Source organism: Mustela lutreola, chromosome 4 (assembly GCF_030435805.1).
Source record: "Mustela lutreola isolate mMusLut2 chromosome 4, mMusLut2.pri, whole genome shotgun sequence".
Classification (NCBI taxonomy): Eukaryota; Metazoa; Chordata; class Mammalia; order Carnivora; family Mustelidae; genus Mustela; species Mustela lutreola.
Window position 1 is genome coordinate 180178656 of NC_081293.1, and position 19622 is coordinate 180198277.

The 19622-nt window shown below is 44.0% G+C and overlaps 1 protein-coding gene and 1 non-coding gene across 13 annotated transcripts in view; both read left to right on the top strand.

The window, feature by feature from the left end:
* Positions 1-19622, top strand: part of NRF1 (nuclear respiratory factor 1) — a 146012-nt gene that overhangs the window by 117490 nt on the left and 8900 nt on the right. The window contains exons 12-13 of one of the 12 annotated variants that reach the window (XR_009352984.1): positions 3468-3609; positions 10183-10198. The exons of 9 other annotated variants lie outside the window; for them this stretch is intronic. Coding sequence is in view for 1 of the 3 variants with exons in the window: in XM_059171846.1 (XP_059027829.1) it covers positions 10183-10238 (56 nt within the window). In the remaining 2 variants the exon portion in view is untranslated. Of the gene's footprint in view, positions 1-3467; positions 3610-10182; positions 10271-19622 lie in introns of those variants that run through there. 2 more of the 12 variants (XR_009352985.1, XM_059171846.1) reach the window with 2 other exon arrangements.
* On the top strand, positions 19008-19111 carry LOC131831050 (small nucleolar RNA U13). Its single transcript, XR_009353563.1, has one exon. It is a non-coding gene; the product is annotated as a small nucleolar RNA U13 (small nucleolar RNA).

Consider the following 19622-nt stretch of genomic DNA (forward strand, 5'->3'; position numbering starts at 1 on the left):
GGGTCTTTGGTCTCTTAGGATGGAATTTCATGATTTGGTTCAATTGAAAGCTTTCACAGGTGCCTTTCTTTTTATTGAAGTGCAGGTAGAATTGCCTAAGACTAGGGAAGGCCTCTCCATGAGTGCCTTCCTTTACATCTTGTCTATTCCTTGCTTTTCTTTTCTCACAGTCGTTTCTTGCCTCCCCACCCCTCACCCCAACACCCTAGTATAAAAGGTGATGCAGTCTTGTAAGGCAGGCCCTGTGACCCTGAGTCACCCCTCACCTGACCTCGACACCCATGGTTAGCAATCTTCGGGCAACCAGATCTACATATCTTTTTTCTTCCTTCCTATTACAGCAAGAATAATTAAAAATAGGAACTATAGAGCACCTGGGTGGCTCAGTCGTTGTGTCTGCCTTTGGCTCAGGTCATCACCCCAAGGGCATGGGATTGAGTCCCACATCAGACTCCCTGCTCTGAGGAAGCCCACTTCTTTTCTCCCACTCCCACTGCTTGTGCTCTCTCTCTGTGTGTGTCTCTCTCTGTCCAATAAATAAGTAAAATCTTTAAAAAAAAAAATTGGAACTGTATTGACCCTTGGCCACCTCTTCGAGGTGCTGTTATGTCTGAGATCTTATTGCATATTCATGCAGCTGTCTTTTATTCCCAAAAGCTAGGTGAGGGGGTGGGAGGGACTAAGCAGATAGTTCATAATCAATAAAGATAATGGGAATCATCTACTTCAGTTGTTGTCCCATTAAACCTCTTAACAGAGCTGCTAAGAAAGTATCCTATTTTAAAGCTATAACCCCCTTAATTATATATGTTGGAAATAGGGTTTTTTTTTTCTTCAGTTTATTTGTATTTTACTTTTGTTACTTCATTTTTATTTCCATAATTATTGTCTTTTGCCTTTACATTTATGGAGGCTCCATATCAGATAAATATCTATATGGCAGTTCTTCTGTGGTCTCATGTTTTATTTTAAATACTGTAAAATAGGGACACCTGGATGGCTCAGTCAGTTACGCTTCTGCCTTCCGCTCAGGTCATGATCCTAGGGTTCTGGGATGGAATCGTGCATTGGGCTCCCTGCTTAGTTGGGAGCCTGCTTCTCCCTCTGCCTGCCAACTCTCCCTGCTTGTGCTCTCTCTCTCTCTGACAAATAAATAAGTCTTAAAAAAAGGGGGGGTTAAAAAAAAATACTGTAAAATATCCGGAATTTGTTTTGGAATATGATATTAAGTAGGAATCTGAATTGATTCTTTTCCCCTGCATAATCTCTTCCAGTACCATTTATTCCACAAAATGGTTGAAATCCATCCTTTCTAAATTAATTTGAGATGTCATTTTTAACATATGTAGAATTCTCTTTCTTTTTTTTTCAGTTTTTTATTTTAATTCCAGTATAGTTAACATACAGTGTTCTATTAGTGTCAGGTGTACAATACAATGATTCAGCAATTCTGTATATTACTCAGTGCACATCCTTATAAGTGTACTTACTCTTAATCCCCTTCACCTTCCTCAACCCCCCCACCCCCCTCCCCTCTGGTACCCATCAGTTTGCTCTCAACTAGTTAAGAGTCTTGCTTCTTGATTTGTCTCTCCTCCCCCTACCCTGCCTTTGTTTGTCTATTTGTTTGCTTTTTTATTTATTTATTCTTTATGCTCCACACCTAACATGGGGCTCAAACTCACAATCCTGAGATCAGAAATCACAAACGCTACCAACTGAGCCAGTCAGGCGTCTTGCCTTTATTTTCCTTTATTCATTTCTTTTGTTTCTTAAATTCCACATATGAGCGAAATCATATAGTATTTGTCTTTCTGGCTTATTTCACTTATTTGTTTTTCTGACTTATTACTCTCTATCTTGCAAATGGCAAGATTTCATTCTTTTTTGTGGCTGAATAATATTCCATTGTGTATTACTCATTCATCTATGGATGGACACTTGGGCTGCTTCCATAATTTGGCTATTGTAAATAGTGCTGCTATAAACCTCAGGGTGCATGTATCCCTTTGAATTAGTATTTTTGTATTCTTTGTGTAAATAACCAGTAGTTAAATAGCTGGGTCATAGGATAGTCCTATTTTTGACTTTTAGAGGAACCTCCATACTGTTTTCCACAGTGGCTGCACCAGTTTGCATTCCCACCAACAGGGCAAGAGGGTTCCTTTTTCTCCACATCCCTCACCAATGTTTGTTGTTTCTTGTGTTTTGGGTTTTGGCCATTCTGACCAGGGTGAGGTGATATCTCAATGTGGCTTTGATTTGCATTTCCCTGGTGATGAGTGGTGTTGTGCATCTTTTCATATGTCTTTTGGCCATCTGGGTGTCGTCTTTGGAGAAATGTCAGTTCATGTCTTATCCCATTTTTAACTGGATTATTTGTTTTTAGGGTGTTCAGTTTTATAAGTTTTTTATATATTTTAGATACTAACCCTTTATCAGATACGTCATTTGCAAGTATCTTCTCCCATTCAGTAGGTTGTCTTTTAGTTTTGTTGATTGCCTCCTTCCCTGTGCAGAAGCGTTTTATTTTTATGTAGTCCCAGGAGTTTATTTTTGCTTTTGTTTCCCTTGCCTCAGGAGACATCTCTAGAAAAATGTTGCTACGGCTCATGTCAGAGAAATTACTGCCTGTGCCCTCTTCTAGGATTTTTATGGTTTCAGGTCTCACATGTAGGTCTTTAATTCATCTTGACTTCATTTTTGTATATGATTACAAAAAAAAAAAAAGTGGTCCAGATTCTCCTTTGGTTTTTTGTTTGTTTGTTTGTTTGTTTGTTTGTTTTTGTGTGTAGCTGTAGAGTTTTCCCAACACCATTTTTTTGAAGAGACTGTGTTTTGCTCATTGCATAGTCTTGCATCTTTTGTTGCAGATTAATTGACTATATAATCGTGGGTCTGTTTCTGGACTTTCTATCCTGTTCTGCTGATCTTTGTGTCTGTTTTTGTGCCCGAACCATATTGTTTTGATTACTGTAGCTTTGTAATGTAACTTGAAATCTGGAATTGGGATACCTCCAGCTCTGTTTTTCTCTTTCAAGATTGTTTTGGCTGTTTGGGGTCTTTTGTGGTTCCATACACATTTTAGGATTATTTGTTCTAGTTCTGTGAAAAATGTTTTTAGTAATTTTATGCAGAATTCTTAAATAGACTGTGTAGAGTCTTTTTTTTGTATCTTCTATTTCCATTCATCTATTTGTTTTGTTCTTTATAATGTAATATTTTATTATTGTGGTATTATTAGCAGTTAGTGAAAGGCCTTTCTCCATATTTGGAAAAAATTCGATCAAAATTCCAAAAAATGTTTGGGGGGGTGACCATTACAGTAATTTTAAAGTTAATCCAGAAGAATTAAAGCCTCTTTTTATTCTTAATTTTACTTCCAGTATAATTAACATAGTGTTAAAGTCTTATTTTCATTTAACTAATTTAAGGTTCTCCTCTCCTTCTGCCCCATCTTTCCCTAGGGCAGGGGAAGTGGGGACTATTCATTATCACAGAGATGGACCAGGAATGGGAAGCAAGTGCTCTTAATACTGCCCCAGTGAATTGAATGAGACACTAATTGTTGCTGGAGGAGACACTGTCCCTGTAGTTAGACCAAACCAGGTGCGTCTTTCTAGATTAAGAAATCGTGCTGTCCATTCTGTTCATGCAGAATTTTGGGGAGGCTCAGGTCTTACACTTTGAAATTTTAATTTCCCCTTTTCCCCCAACTTCTTCAATTTCATTTTTTGTACTAAAATGAGGGTGGGGCACACTCCCCTTACGGAGTACTCCAAACCAGGAATCTGCTTTCTTTCCCACTATTGACCTTGCATTCTCTCAATTCCATTGTCTTATTAATTTTATTTATTTAATAAACATTTATATAATGCTTGCTATGTGCAAGCACTCTGCTAAATGTTGTACATGCATGAACTTATTTAAAACTCAGAATAATCCTATGAGGTAAACACTATTTTGTTCATATAATGTATGGGGAAGGTGAGACACAGAAAGTTTCAGTAACTTGGCCAGGTTCACACAGAATGTGGCAGAAGTGGAATTTGAATTTAGGCAGTTCACCTCCACGCCACTCAGCGATGCTGTCTCCTTTCGATGTGACTCCACAAATACAGAGTGATCACTGTTTCCCAGTGTTGAACAAATAAGTTTGCGAATGTCAGGCCTTTCTCCCCATCCCTGGTAGAAGCCACTTGCTTTTGTCTAGCTTAGCCACGGTGCCCATCTGCCACAGTTGTCCCTGATGGCTGTTAGGGAGCCTGTGGTGATTTCTGATGTCAAGTGCTCCCCTGTCCATCAGCCCTCCCCTCTGCCTACATGAGTGCACACGCACACATCCCTTTGCTAGCCTGGGAGCCTATAGGTCGTGGTTCTCCAGTGGTGGAAATTATAGAACCATTTGATGATCAGCTATCACATTTTAGTATTTTTAGTGAGCAGATCACTTTGCAATTAATGAACATGTCTTCTTATTTTCATTTGATTGAGGGGAGGGTGTCGGTGTTTAGAACAAGGGACATTGTTTGAGGGTGATGAATAGATGATGTTCTCAAGGAAGTAAACCAGCTTATGAGTTGTTTCCTTACCCCCTAGAAGCTTCTGTCCATGCACTCCTGCCACCATTCAATTTATGCCAGAGCTCTTTGAGCACTGCTACCTGTCTCTAGGAACTAGAAAACAGGGTGGTAGAAAGGGCTCTGGGGAAAATACATTTCTGCCTGGACCTAGTTCGTTGCTAATTTATTTCCTCTGCTCCACACTGTGCCTTCCCTTTGGCTCTTCCTCCAGCCCTTGATTGGGCCATGCCAGAGAGTTTGGCATCTTTCTCCACTGTTTGACACCCAGACACCATCCACACTGTCTGTGCTGTCTTGGCTAGGACCTGACAGCTACCTTCCTCAAGCCCTGAATGGAGAGACATGGGCTAGAGGGCTGGATCTGTTTGAAAATGAAAACTGATTACAAGGCATTAACATTATACCTACAGAAAGAGCAGCCCTTCTCATTTCTTTGCTGTGCAATATGCCCCTCTTTGTTCTGACCTGGCGCTGGCAACAGCCCTGCTACCTGAAGGTCCCCCTTAAAACTCATCAGCATTAATTTCCGACAACTGAAAGACCCTTCTCCATCTTGCTGCACTGTAAGCCCAGTGTGCATTGTACTACCCATTTCAACTGCCAAATCAAGGGAAATCAATTTTTAATTCCTTTAGAAAAAAAATTCTGTCTTCTCCTTTTCTTCACACTGAAAATGTCTTCAGCTTTCCACCTGGCTACTTTTCTTTGACCCTATTAAAGACTTTTAAAGGGCTGCCTGGGTGGCTCAGTGAGTTCAGCATCTGCCTTCGGCTCAGGTCATGATCCCAGGGTCCTGGGATCGAGCCCCGCTTCAGGCTCCCTGGTGCTCTCTCTTACTATGTCTGTCTCTCTCTCTCTCTCAAATAAATGAATAAAATCTTCAATTAAAAAAAACTTTTTTTAAAAAAGATTTTATTTATTTATTTGACACAGAGAGAGAGATCACAAGTAAGCAGATAGGCAGGCAGAGAGAGAGGAGGAAGCAGGCTCCCTGCTGAGCAGAGAGCCTAATGCGGGGCTCCATCCCAGGACCCTGGAATCATGACCTGAGCCAAAGGCAGAGGCTTAACCCACTGAGCCACCCAGGTGCACCCCCCCCCCAAAAAAAAACCCTCAAAAATATGTATGTTTCTCCAGTTTAATTTAATCTCAACTATGCTCATTGGAATACCTTTTTTCTTTTTAATTTGATCTTTTTAACAAAAGGGATAAAAGAATAGATAGAGGAGGACAGAAACACGAAGTTCAGATAAGAGAGCAAGATTCCTGGGTGGAGTTTTTGCATGAGAGATTGGAACACACATTCCTATTCTGCAAGGCCTCCCAAGTGAGACAGGATAGCAGAAAGGTCTGTTCTGTACTGATCATAAAGAGGTGAACGTAGCTGGATCCAAAGGAGGCAGCATGCATGTGCTTTAATTCTCTGTGGAAACATACTTTGTATGTATCATAAGAACATTAGGGCACCCTTAACCTGGAGGCGTGGACCCTAAGAGATTCTGTATAAATTTTTTGTACTTATCTGGGATCCATAGCTCTGATCAGAAGTGCAAATAAATTAGAGAACCCCTTCTCTCCCTCTTACCCCTCTTCCCTTGCGGTCCCCCCCCCCCCCCGCCAAAGGATTAAGAGCTTCTGCTGTAGAAGTCGTGGCTGGGGTCATTTACCTTTGTGGCTATCTGGTCTAGTGCTGAGAGTAAAAAGGTTGAGGGGGATGGGAGGGTCTGCTGCCTCGCTGCTTACTCTAAAAGAGCATTACCAATCTCTGTGATCTTGAGCAAGCAAATTAACCTCTCTAAGCCTGAACCCTAAAATTAGGCTAATGGTCATTACATGCTCATGAGGTTGATGGGAGCGTTGAACAGAGAGAGTGATTCCTGTAGAGTGCTTAGCATAGTGCTGGGCACATAGATAGGTGGTAAACATAAAACAGTTATGAGCTGCCCACATCAGTTTCAACTCTCCGAATTTCATCCTTCCCCAGAATATGCCCGGTTGCACTTCAGAACGCAGAGTATGGTGTGCGTCCCTGTTTCCAGGGTAAATCCATACGCTTACCTTATGCAGCTGAAGGATTTCTGTGCCAGAGGTAAAGTCTGCAAAAATGTGACATCAGAAGCTCTTTCAATATAGCCTTGAGGGAAGGAACTGAAGGAACTCCTGGATTTGGTCCCATCACCATCCTGGGGCGAGGGCTGCTGCTTTCTCCCAGTGCCTAGTTTGCCGTAGTTGATACAACAGCGTTCCTCCCAAGGCCATAATCGCTCTTCAGATCTCACGGCTGCATTGGCTTTCAATCTCCATCATGAAAGGGGGACTTCTGTCACTTTTTTCCTTATTCTCACCACCGCCATCCTCTGTTATTACTCTCTGGATGTCCTTCTGATCCAGCTCTTCTTTAATAATAAGGGAGAAAATGCCAGTCTTCATCTTGATAAACTATAAAATACATCTCTCGCTCTCCCTTTTTCTGTGCTCCTCATTCTCTGGACACATTTCGTATATGGACTTGTTCCCAGAAGACTCAGTGGAAATGTCAGTATTAATTTAATCTAGGAAACATGTCAGTGTTGCTCCTCCAAAAAGGTGCCAGCGCCTGGGTCCCGGATGTTCCAGATGTCCTGTGGACCACATGCTTTCTTTGCGGACAGCGCTTCCCTATTCAAGTCAGCTAGCTCTTTTCTTGAAATGGATAGTTTTCATTCTGGAAACATGTTGGTAGATGTCACACCAGGAAAATCACTTTCACTTTTACTCTCTTTTTGCTTTTTGACTCTACACATTGACCATCATTATTTAGGACCTTCATCATTTTCTTTTCTTTCTCCTTTCCTTCCTTTTCTGTTTTTACTGCTACGACCACCACCATCACCATAACCCCCTTACCAGGGACTAAGCAAGCACCCTCTGCATTACTCTATCTGCACCCAGTAAGGTGGCTAGAACAGAGCTGGGAGCCCTATTTTTGTGGAGGCAGCTAAAGCTGGGACTCGAGCAGGGTCACTCAGGAACTACATGGTGAAACTGGAAAGCAAACCCAGTTCTCCAGTACTCTCTACTGCCTGACGTGGGCCCCTTCCCTCCTCTGCACTCTTTCTTGCCAACCCACCCAACCAAGGAAGTCAAAGAGATATAAAACAAGGAAAAACCATTGTCTTTATTGTTCATCTGATTCAACTGTTCTTTGTGGGGGTCACTGTTTTGCAGGATTGTTTTAAGGCGTGGTTATGGCCTGATTTTACTCACCTTAGAAGTCCGTGTCATGATAAATCTTAGCAGAGGCAAATAAATAAATGGCATCAAAACCCAAGATCTAAAGGAGTGCTGTCTAATACAGTAGCTACGATTTGTGTTTGAATTTAAATGTGAGTTCACTAAAATTAACTAAAATAATAATTTAGTTCTCCAGTCACAACCGCATTGTTCAAGCCGTCAACAGCCATGTGGGGCTTTAGATACTGTATTTTTTATTCTAATTTATTCAGATTTAAATGTAAATAAGTATGGGGCATCTGGGTGTCTCAGTTGGTTAAGTGGCTGCCTTCAGCTCAGGTCATGATCCCAGGGTCCTAGGATCGAGCCCCAGTCTGGCTCCCTGCTCAGTGAGGAGTCTGCTACTCCTGGTGCCGCTCCCTTTGCACCCCGCCCCCACGCTCATTCTTGCACACGTGTGTGCTCTCTCTCAAATAAGTAAATAAAATCTTTAAAAAAATTTTTTTTTCATGTAAATAGCCATGTGTAGCTAGTAGCTACTGTAACAACTGCACAGATACAGAACATTTCCATCATTGCAGAAAGTTATATTGGCTAGCATTGATCTAAAGGCTGTAGCAAATATACTGTGCTCCTCTGGCAAGTTGGGCCCCCTCTGCATAGGGAAGGACAACGCTGCTCATACACAGCCTGGCTTTGCTGAAAACAAAAACAAAACACTACCATGTGACAGCAGTAATCCACAACCAGTAAACAGTTGGGAAAACGGTTGCAAGAAGAACTGGCCTATTTTTGTGCACGGCAGAGTCCTGGGCAGGGAGACCTGAGACAGGGGCCAGTGGAGACACCTAGACCCGCTTCCTCGTCTCTTTATATGTATTACCCAGGCCATACGCGTTTCACCCAGATGCCTTACATATGCACATTTCTCCTCTTGGCTACAGGCATCTTGAGGTGAGGCGCTTTAATGATTTATTGTGACCCCCCAAAAGGATCAAATATCCAGAGCCCGGTGGGTCACGAGCTTGAAAGAAGCCATGACTGTTGGATAAATTCCGGATTTCACAACAAAAACATGGCTGCTTCTGAAATAGGAACAGAGAGGTGTACACTGTGCTCTCGGTTCGAGAATACCCAGAGTGGCTGACAGTTACAGTTCTCTGCCCCAGATGGGTCCCTTCCCAGCCCTTTCCTAGCACTGAAGCTTGTCCTCCTCCGCGACACCCTTCACAGTTCCCGGCTAAAATCCAAACCCCTTCGAGAAGAGCTGTCAGAGGGAAGTGGCAGCTTTTCTGACTCCCCTTTCTGGTCCATCCAGGGAAATATGTTGATCACGGTAACTTTAGGGGCCACAGAGAGTATTTAGTGCCCCTCCCTTAGTGGCTGGAACAGTAAGCATGCGGTGACTTCACTACTGTTACTGCTGCGGCTGCTGTTAAACACTCAGACTGAACGGGAAGGAAGCTAATCTTCAGAGGGTTGGCTTTTAGCTCCTCTGGGTCACAGTCTTAGGATCTGGTCCAGGAGGCCTCCATTTAGAGGGAGCAGTGTGAGACCCAGTCCCTGAGAATCCCTGCCTCGGAAGGCCTCTGTTCCTGGTAAAGCACACTGTGTCCCTCAGGCGTGCGAGAGAAACAAAACTGAGGTCCAGTTCTCCGCAGCGACCAGGTCTTTCCTGTCACTCATCAGACAGAGCCCCCACAGCTGGAGGGGCTTCTCATTATCAGGATTCTTGGGTGCCTTTGTCTCCAGTAAAAACGCTGACTGGTGGATACCTCCAGAAGGACCAGGACTGTCTCTTGAAAGTGTCAGTGTGATGGTTAGATTGTTCTCCTTGCCGAGTCTGCTCGTCCAGACGGGGTGTATCGTCTCCCGTAGACCGTTATAAACGAGGGTGGCCTCAGGCATTCATCATCGGTACGCCAAAAATTGCTAATCTAGACTCTGCTGCTTGAAGAGTTAAGGATCACAGAAAGGAAGAGCCTCTACAGTGAAATGACAGGCCCCTACACACTGGTCTCTATTCTTAGTATTCATCTGTGCCATGGCCATATCCTTCTGAGGTAGCTTTTCGGTGCTTTCCATATTAAAAGCTGAGTGCCTCCAGACTTGGCTCCCCAGGGCCCCAGAGGGAATTAGCACACCTTGTCAAGCCAGGCTGGTGTACCTTCACAACTCCTGAGTTGGACTGTGTCCGGTCCCCTCGGCTGGGGGAATTGGGTGAGCCAGGGACATTCTGGGCAAAAGACTCAGACCAGATCTTCAGGGCAGAGGTTCCCAGGAAGGTGTCAGCCACTTGGCAGACGGACAGACCAGTCTCCTCTCCGTCCCCAGTGTCATGAGGGCCAAGTTACATGTGTCCTTATCTCATTCTCCTTCCCTTTAGGTCCCCACATCTTTCTGAGTCTTTGTATTCGAAAGACAGATTCTGGTCTTAGATGATTCCAGCAGAATCTTGGTGCCTGTCATTGCAGGTAATAATCTGTAAAGGGAATTTTTTTTTTTTTTTTTTTTTTGGGCATACCAAATCCAGAGCCATAACTGGTCAGCTTTAATTGGAGTCATTTCTATTTAATATGTGGATGAAAAAGTAGGTTTTAACTGAGCATGTGAAAAGGGGATTGATCACTGTTTACACAAGAACCCAGAATATCATGACAGGAAAAGCTCTTTCAGAGTGAAGTCTTTAAGGTTCTTGGGGACAGTGGACTTTCCTCTTTTTATTTATGCTTCCATTAGGATTTTGAAGGAATGTCAGCGCACTGTTATTAACTCTGATAGCTTGTATGTCGCAGCCAGTCTGGTTTGGGGCCCTCTGGCTCTCAGGTTACCTGTGTAAATCCAGGGATTCACTTCCCAGCTCTACCATTTGCTTAATAAAGAGCAAATGTGCAGAACCCAGCAGCAGCAGCAGCAGCAGCCCAGCAGAGCCGTAATCTGAACAGGATAAACATGCTTCCTTTTTGTATGATGCTCTCTCCCCATCCTCCTGCCAAGAGCAGGATATCAAATGAAGGGGAGGTTGTGGTTGGAGTCAGCAAAGTAAATGTCTAAGTGGCACCTGCTCCATTCAACAGATCTGCTTTCCCGGGGCCTCCCACTGCACATCTGCTCCTGACAAAGCCTCTTTTCTCCTCCTGTTGGTCAGACTGAGAGCAAAGACCCAGCAAGGAGACATATTGGTTTTGCTTTGTCAGTACAATTGCCTGTGACATTATAATCACACCAAATCTTCATTATTAGAAAGGCCCCAATTTAGAGATTTTCTGAGGCTAAATGGTGTTTTCAGAGTGAAATTGATAAACACATCTTTTCCGTTCTAAAGCTGGCAATTGGATCTGAAAATCACTGATGGGGTCTAAATCTGGAAACCGAGACACTACTCTGAGTGAGACCAGCCGTGCTATCAGATCGGCTCCCGAAGCCGCTGGCCGACCACTCTGCGGGTTTGGCCTGGCCCGGCCTCTCGGTCCTGCTCACAGTCCTATACTGCAGAGGCCGCTGCATTGTTCTCCAGTGCTGGTGGAGTTCCTCACCTGGGGTCCTGGGGTGGGGGTGGGGGGTTAAAATGAGTTGATGGGGTAGAGCCGCAAAGGGGAAAAGACCCCCATGATATAAATAAGGGAAATGTGAGGAAAACATATTTTAGGTGATGGCAAAGCATCCAGTTTCAGATTGAGTTTCCAGTTAACAAAGGCAACTCTTAGTGTGTTCTGTGGCATGTGCCCGGCTGAGGCATGTTTGACCTGCGGAGGTGGCTCACCGGAAGCTCGGGAAAGGTTTGAGAGCCGCGCTGTTTAGTTAAAGCCGAGGGAAAGATTGAGCTCCTCGGTCCTGCCGGCCACATTTCATGGGCTCTGCAGCCCCCATGCTGACCAGCGCACGTGTAGAACATGGCCGTCTTCACAGCGAGTTCTGCTGGTTAGCACGGCGTCAGAGATTAGTCTTTTGAAATGGTTTCTGGACTGCTTTAGCCAGCCTTGGAGTTTTTATTTCAGCTTTGTTGGAAGGGAAAAAGGGAATTCGGAATTTGCCTGGATGTTTTTGGAACAACTCCTTCCAGCCATATTACTTAGATTGTGATCTTTGTTTTCCCACCTTAAAAAAATTGTTTTCCTCCAAGAATCTCACGTCCTCACATACACCCAAAATAATAGTAATGAATTATAACCATGAGAAAGGACTTGAATTTTAGGAAGATCCACTTTCAGCTGGTCTGCTCCCTGGTCTTCCCTCCTTAAGCTTTCACGGCCCTGCTGTTTGGAGAGGTTTCTAGCTAACAAGAGGACATGTGAATGCTCAAGGGCCAAGGGTGTGTACACAGATTCTTCATTTAGTGTACAAAGTGGAATGCAGACAGCACCCGGGCGTGGACCCCTGAGCTGGTGGTACCCTCCATTTTTAGCAACTCTCGGGACCAAGGGCAGGATCTTGAATCTTGCTTCCTCCATTTGTCTGCCTCTGGTAGCCGCTGTGTGGTAGCTCTGACTCCAGAGAGGAAACCTATGTGAAATAACAAAACCACCTCAAATTTAGACCTTGTTCTTTTTCTCCAGAACTTAAATCATGTAAATATATAACACTCCTTATTCTCATAGCAGCCCCACGAGACAGAGTTGTTGTCTGTTTTATAAATGTAAATATAGTCAACTCTCACGTTGCCACATCCAGATAATCTGTCATGCAGATTAGTCATGACACATTTTAGAACCTTAGAGGGTTTCTCTCCACAGTCCAATGTAAGCCTGGACCATCTCCTCCACCCTCCACCTAGCTGCTGGGGACTTAAGGAATATAAATTTGTTTTCATATTAGCTTAAGGAAGACATTATTAGGAAAGTAAGTCTGCTACAAGAAAAGCACATCATAAATTCCAGTTTAGAGGGGAGATATCAGAGAAATGGCAGACCCTCCCTTCGGCTCAAGTGAGAGCTGACTGTACAACCTCCTTGTTTGCTAGCATGGTTACTGAAGGGTTTGTAAAACCCTCCATGGGAGGTTGTCGGGATGGCTGTGTACCCTGGGCACCAGGGTATACAGGGAGGCAGTGTCCTGTGGCCACCCTTCCGCACCACGTTCCAGGGGACCATCTGGCTCTGTGCTTCTTGAAAGTTTTGTGTTGGGGCACCTGGGGGGCTCAGTCGGTTAGGCATCTGCCTTTGGCTCAGGTCATGATGATGGAGTCCTGGGATGGAGTCCCACATCGAACTCCTTGCTCAGCGAAGAGCCTGGTTCTCCCTCTGCCTACCGCTCCCCCTGCTCGTGCTCTCTCTCTCTCACAAATAAATAAAATCTTAAAAAAAAAAAAAAAGAAAGAAAGAAAGAAAAGAGAAAAAGAAAGTTAGTTCTGTGTTGTCAGACTCTTTGTGGCTGGCCAGACGTCATGGGGGCTCTTCTCTGGAGAAAGAAGGTAGCGGCCACAGAATAGGGTTCCAGAGGTGCGGCGTCCAACAAGGATGGCAGAGCCCTCCGCTCTCCACTCCGTCCTCCAGCCACCGAATGTTCTTAGCCGTTGATTTTGTGCAGAGAAAACACATGGAGATTCCTCTAGTGTTGTCATTCCTTCTGCCGTTCTGGCAGAAGCTGAAATTCTTTTGTAAAGAACTTGTCTCCATTATCAATTTGTTTATGCTAAATATAGTCCAGGTAGGAAAGGCAGGATAAACAGTTGAGCAAAATGAAGTTTATTGAGATAGATTTCTTTCTATGGCTATCAAACCCCATAACTATTTATTTCTACTTTCCACTTTGCTGTCATTAGGTGTCTCACTGCTAAAAGCCAAGTAATTCTGCTCTTTATGTGCTCTTAGAGTTTCTTAGTGTGTGTTTGTTTTCTAAGTGGTACTCTACAGATTGTGCTAAATGTGAGGGGTTGAAAATAGTAGACCATCTTTGGAAGCTTTTCTGGCTCAATCTATCCCTATTCAGTTAAAAGAAGTGAGGGTGGCAAGAGGAGGGTTCCTTGAGAGAGAGGCTAGATTCTCTCCTTTTGTGCCTATTTGAAATTTTCCCTAATTAAAATAAAACTGAAAATAACAACAGAAAAATAAATAAATCTCCATTCCTAACTCTGGGTAACTCCTGATTGGCTCTTACATTCATTTCTACACCAGATTTTGGCAAACTCAGCATGCTGACTTTCCCCTGAGGTTTCTATCCTCTTGGCTCTGCTTTCTATTTTTTTTTTAAATTTTTTAAGTTAAATTAAATTTAAATTCAGTTAACTAACATAGAGGTAGAGTTCATTGATTCGTCAGTTGTATAGAACATCCAGTGCTTTAAAAAGGGGGGGGGGGGGCGCCTGGGTGGCTCAGTGGGTTAAGCCTCTGCCTTCGGCTCAGGTCATGATCTCAGGGTCCTGGGATTGAGCCCCGCATCAGGCTCTCTGCTCAGCAGGGAGCCTGCTTCCTCCTCTCTCTCTGCCTGCCTCTGCCTGCTTGTCATCTCTCTCTGTCAAATAAATAAATAAAATCTTTAAAAAAAAAAAAAAACAGTGCTCATTATATCAGGTGCCCTCCTTAATGCCCATCACCCAATTCTTCCATCTCCCCACCCTCTTCTTCTTTCTGCTTAAAATTATCAACACCTTTGGGACACCTGGCTGGCTCAGTCAGTGGAGCATGTGACTCGATCTCTGGGTTATTTCAAGCCCCATACTGGGTGTAGAGATTACTTAAAATCCTAAAAAAAAAAAAAAAAAAAAAAAAATCGACACTTTACATATTGCTCATACCCTGTCCACTAGTGCACAGACTCTAAGGACCTTGAGTGTCCCAGTTCTTCCCAGGGATTTCTTCTGGGTTTTACTAGGCATCTCCTGTCCTTCTCCATATAGTCAGGTCAGATGTCCTCCTGAGCATACAAATGTTCCACAAACTTTAGTTGAACACTTTCCTCCCCTGCCGTTTTCAGTTTAAAGCCCTACTGGGCAGATCAGCACATCTCGAACGAAGTCAGCTTGTTCTGCCCTACGTTGGGAGCTCAGCCTGCAGGTTAGTACCCCACAGTGGTTCAAAAGTACAAAACCCTGACTTCATTAGTGTTCCTGGACACTCCAGGAGTTTCAAAAGGAAACTGTAAAATTGTACCTCCAAAATGTTTTGAAATATACTTACTAATAAAGTAAAAGTTTATTTATTTATTTATTTATTTATTTGACAGAAAGAAATTACAAGTACACTGAGAGGCAGGCAGAGAGAGAGAGAAGGAAGCAGGCTCCCTGCTGAGCAGAGAGCCCGATGCGGGACTCGATCCCAGGACCCTGAGATCATGACCTGAGCCGAAGGCAGCGGCTTAACCCACTGAGCCACCCAGGCGCCCCAAAAGTTAATTTATTGTTAACATTTAGCTTATGGGATGAGGGCAAGAGGAATTTCCTGGTGGTCTGAAAAATCAGGCAAAGGAAAGAATTTCTGCCATGAAAGTTATCACAGAAAGTGGTTTTTTTCCAAGCGAGGGGTGACATTGTCAGCCAGAAGGGAGAAAAACTTGTATGCCAAGAAGTGCCTCTTACACCAAGGTACCTGTAAGGCTGCTATCAGCTTCACGAGAATACTCAGTACACCAGGTGTGATACATATTTTAATCCATAAATCCCTCAAATGCACCCAAAAGCCATGGACTTAGAAAACACGGAAAAGAAAGATTAAATGTCCCAGAAGCAGCTAAAATAACAGAAACAGAAAGACTGGGAGAGAAATACTTTTTCTCTGTTTCCTCCTTGTCTTAGTATCAGGAAGGTTCCCTGGATCACCTTTTCATTTGATACTGACATTCATTCTTTCCATCACCTTCCCCTTTTTGCCCCGTGACTGTCCTCTTCCATCTACCTGGTCCTCATATGTTATTCTCGACCTCTTTATCTGCCACTCACCTACTCAGCTAGCTTCTGTCCCGATTTCCTGGCACGTTCTCCCATGTCTATACCAGCACATACCCAATGCCTATTTTTCTTCATATAATAGTGGCTTGCCTTAGACAGCAGCCACTGGTGTAAATTCTTTTTCAAGCCTGCAAATAAGACTTCAAAGGACTTCTGTCTTTAAAGGACTCCTGCCTATCACCCCTTGAAAACCTGAAGATAATGCTTGATGGCCCTTTAAAAACTGCAGACCTTACTTAGGTAATATAATTCATGGCTTTATTTCTTACTTATTAATTCCTATCCTTTCCAGGTACGGTCTTCTGGTTCCCCATTTAAGCTAGCATTTTTGCTGATACCCGTAGCTAGCTTTCACATCCATTAACTACAGAAGGCGTTATACTGTAAATTTTTACTTTGGGTTTAAGAATTCTTTCTCTTCAGGCACCTGGGTGATGCATTCGGTTGGGCATCAGATTCTTTTTTTTTTTTTTTTTTTTTAAGATTTTATTTATTTATTTGACAGAGAGAAATCACAAGTAGTCGGAGAGGCAGGCAGAGAGAGAGGGAAGCAGGCTCCTGGCTGAGCAGAGATGGGCATCAGATTCTTGGTTGTGGTCTCAGGGTCATGGGATTGAGCCCCATGTCGGGCTCCAAGCTCAGGTGAGGAGTCTGCTTGGGACTCCCTCTCCCTGGGTCCTCCCCAGAGCACACACTGTCTCCCTCTCTAAAATAAGTCAATATATCTTTTTAAAAAATTCTTTCTCTCTCACCAAATGTTGTACTTATTTGATAAATTTCTTTGTTTAGCTCTTTTTCTCTCACAACCATCAATATTTTCCCCCCAGCTCAAGATATTTCCATGACCAACTTGGAAGGCCTTTGGGCTGAAAGATTCGGTTTCAGCAAACAACAATTCCCAAAGGTTTCCCAGACTGTGAGGGCAAATGAAAGGCCCATTCTTCCTGTTCTGCTCTATCTTGTCGCGGGGTGGGGGCAGGGCAGTCTGGTTCTGGGTGACCATGGCTGGGCCGGTAACTCTGTGCTCTGCGACGCTTGCGTCTATGTTGGTATTATCTGGAGGGGCTGAGAAATTTATCAGAGTGATGACATCATATCCTCCTGCCCCTGACCGCATATGTAACATTCCAACCATTGATCAGTGGTTGTGCCTGGATTATTTATTTACCCGCACAGTGAGTTGGCGGCTAGTCCATAGATGGCCTTGTGCAGCCGCAGTGCCAGTTCTGCCTGTCGCTGCATTTCAGACAGGAAGCTTCCCACCAGTCCATCTGCCCTGGGCTTTTATCTCTAATCTTTACATCTTTGAAGGCCTTTGGCGAATGATGTGCTTCCTGGCAGGAACAGATCGCTGCAGAAAGAAGATCTGTGCTGTCGCTGCTTTCATTTCTCTTTCGTGAGAGCTTCAGTCAGACGCCTGGGACCCCACTAGTCTTCATCAAACCTCTTATTCAAAGTCATCTTTGAAAAGGAGATGACATTTATGGTACACCTACTGTGTGCCAGGCACGGTGCCACACTGCGCCTAAGTCAGCGCGTCTAGCCCCCTACAGCCCTGTGAGATTAGCAGCCACCGTTCTACATTTGAGGAAAGCGAGGTTCACAAGCCGTTCAGTAGCAGAGCCAAGAGTCACGTGTGGTCTCTGACTGGCAAGCCTTTCATGGAAATGAAACAGCCTATTTTACCCTCACACACAATGCGCCTGAACTACCTTACAGTGTTCGGCTCTGCTGCCTTGAGAGTCTTGTGAAAATCCCAGTGCCCCAGGGAGCAGAGTGAAAAGTCCCAAGTCTGTGGAGGCCAAGGCTGATAGGAATGTGACCAAGTTTCTGAAAATGACGAGGAACACGATCTATAGTCCTACTTAATTATTAAGCATCTACTATTTCAAGCTGTTCAGTATTTAAAGACATAGTCCTTCCAGAATCTAAGCAAGCGGATTATACATAGAACAGCCCTAACTACTTGGAAACGGGTTAGCACACAGCTGGTGCCAAATGGTGGAGGGAGTAAAATCCCAGGAAGGAAAAAAACCTGGTGGGCTGTTCTATCCAGGGTGACTCCAGGAAATGACGGTTGATGTGGACGTTGTTGGAAGTACGGGACTCACGTTGGGAGGGCATGCTGCTCGGCAGAGGGGTCGTCCAGAGACCGGCATGCGGCAGTGAAGGTACACTAAGGAGACAGGCACAGTTGTAATGAAGAGAGGATAGAGAGTGTGGGAAAGGCTGCTGTAATCCTTCAGACCAGTAGCTATTTGGACTTTACTTTTTCCGTAGTAGACAGCCATCAAAAGTTGGGGTTTTTTTGGTGGGATGGCATGGCCATTGCCAAACGATATTTCAAGATTTAGCTAACTCTGATATACAGATGTATTCATCAAATCACAGAGTGCTAAAAGAGTTAATCTTTTTTTTTTTTTTAAGATTTTATTTATTTATTTGATAGAGAGAGACAGTGAGAGTGGGAACACAAGCAGGGGGAGTGGGAAAGGGAGAAGCAGGCTTCCCTCCAAGCAAGGAGCTCAATATGGGGCTCTATCCCAGGACTCTGGGATCATGACCTGAGCCGAAGGCAGATGCTTAATGACTGAGCCACCTAGGTGCCCCTAAAAGAGTTAGTCTTGAGGAAAGTACATGAATTCCCCTAAGTAAATAAATCGCATATATGCACATCCACACATCCACATGTATGTGTGTTCCATTATACAGTAGGTAAGTGATGAAACTCATTACCTTGGGAGAGGTCAGAAATAGAGTAGATCAGCTCATGAATGATAAATTCAGAGTGTGCTAGGCTGTGACCCTGACCTTTAGAGTTACTCTCATTGGCGCCCATGGTCTACCACAAAGCCTCCCCTAGTGCCGCCATCAGAGACAGACCACTATAAACCTCATGGCCTCCTGTTCTGCAGAAGACAAAGCCAAGCCCCTTAACATGAGCACATGGTCACTTATATTAGAAGACAGGGCCAGGCTTATGAGGTGATGGCCTTATCTGCCACCCATGTAATATGATTTAAGGGGCTTAAAAACAAATATCTGTCCAAAAGTATATTCCCCGTCATGCCTTAATCTTAATTCCCACCACTAGAGGTAGATTATTTTGAATCTTGAAAGGAATTGGGCTGAGCAGACCAGTTTGGAGTCCCCCCATTACTGCACCTTGGAAATTTTAAAGTTTTAAAATCTCCTCTTAAGAATTCACCTCTTTGGTATTCATCCTTGCATTTTGAGAAATGCAGTACATTTGGCACAACAGCAAAAAGATCGAAAAGCCAAGGTGTGAGTCGTTCAAGTGCTGGTTAATCAAAATCAAGCACCTCCAGATCTTTCTGTAGTTCATAAGCGTGATGGTGAGGGGCTCACGCTGTTGGGTGCCATGTGCATCCCTCAGACCTTGTTACAACGGCAGCACATGGCCCAGCTGACATGAAAAAAACATAAGGCACCTTCATACAAATGGAATACTTGGCAGCCACTAAAAAAAATAAAATAAAATAAATCCACTCTCTTCATACTTGTAAGTAAAGATCCCGAGAAAGCGAGGGGCAGAAGAGTGTATGTGTGTCTGTGTCTCTTCCCCATTTGAACAATGCATTGTTCAAGATACACAGACACACATACACACATTTCCAAATGCACAGTCTCAGCTGAACTACAGGCCAGCCAAGAAACTGGCCACAGTGGTTACCTCTGCGAGGGAGACTGACTGTTTTCAACTCTCTACCCTCTTCGTACCTTTTTTACTATGCCCTCTGTGTGTTACCTATTTTTCAAAATGAAGTCTCTGTTAAAATCGAGATTCTCCTGAAAGGGGGAAATGTAAGACACAGACAATCACTTTGTGTGAAATGATGGCCCTGGTGAGATGAGCAGGTCCCTCAAAGAATGGACCTTGTATGGGGGTCTCCTTGGAGCACTCTTAGAAGGCTGGCCGCCTC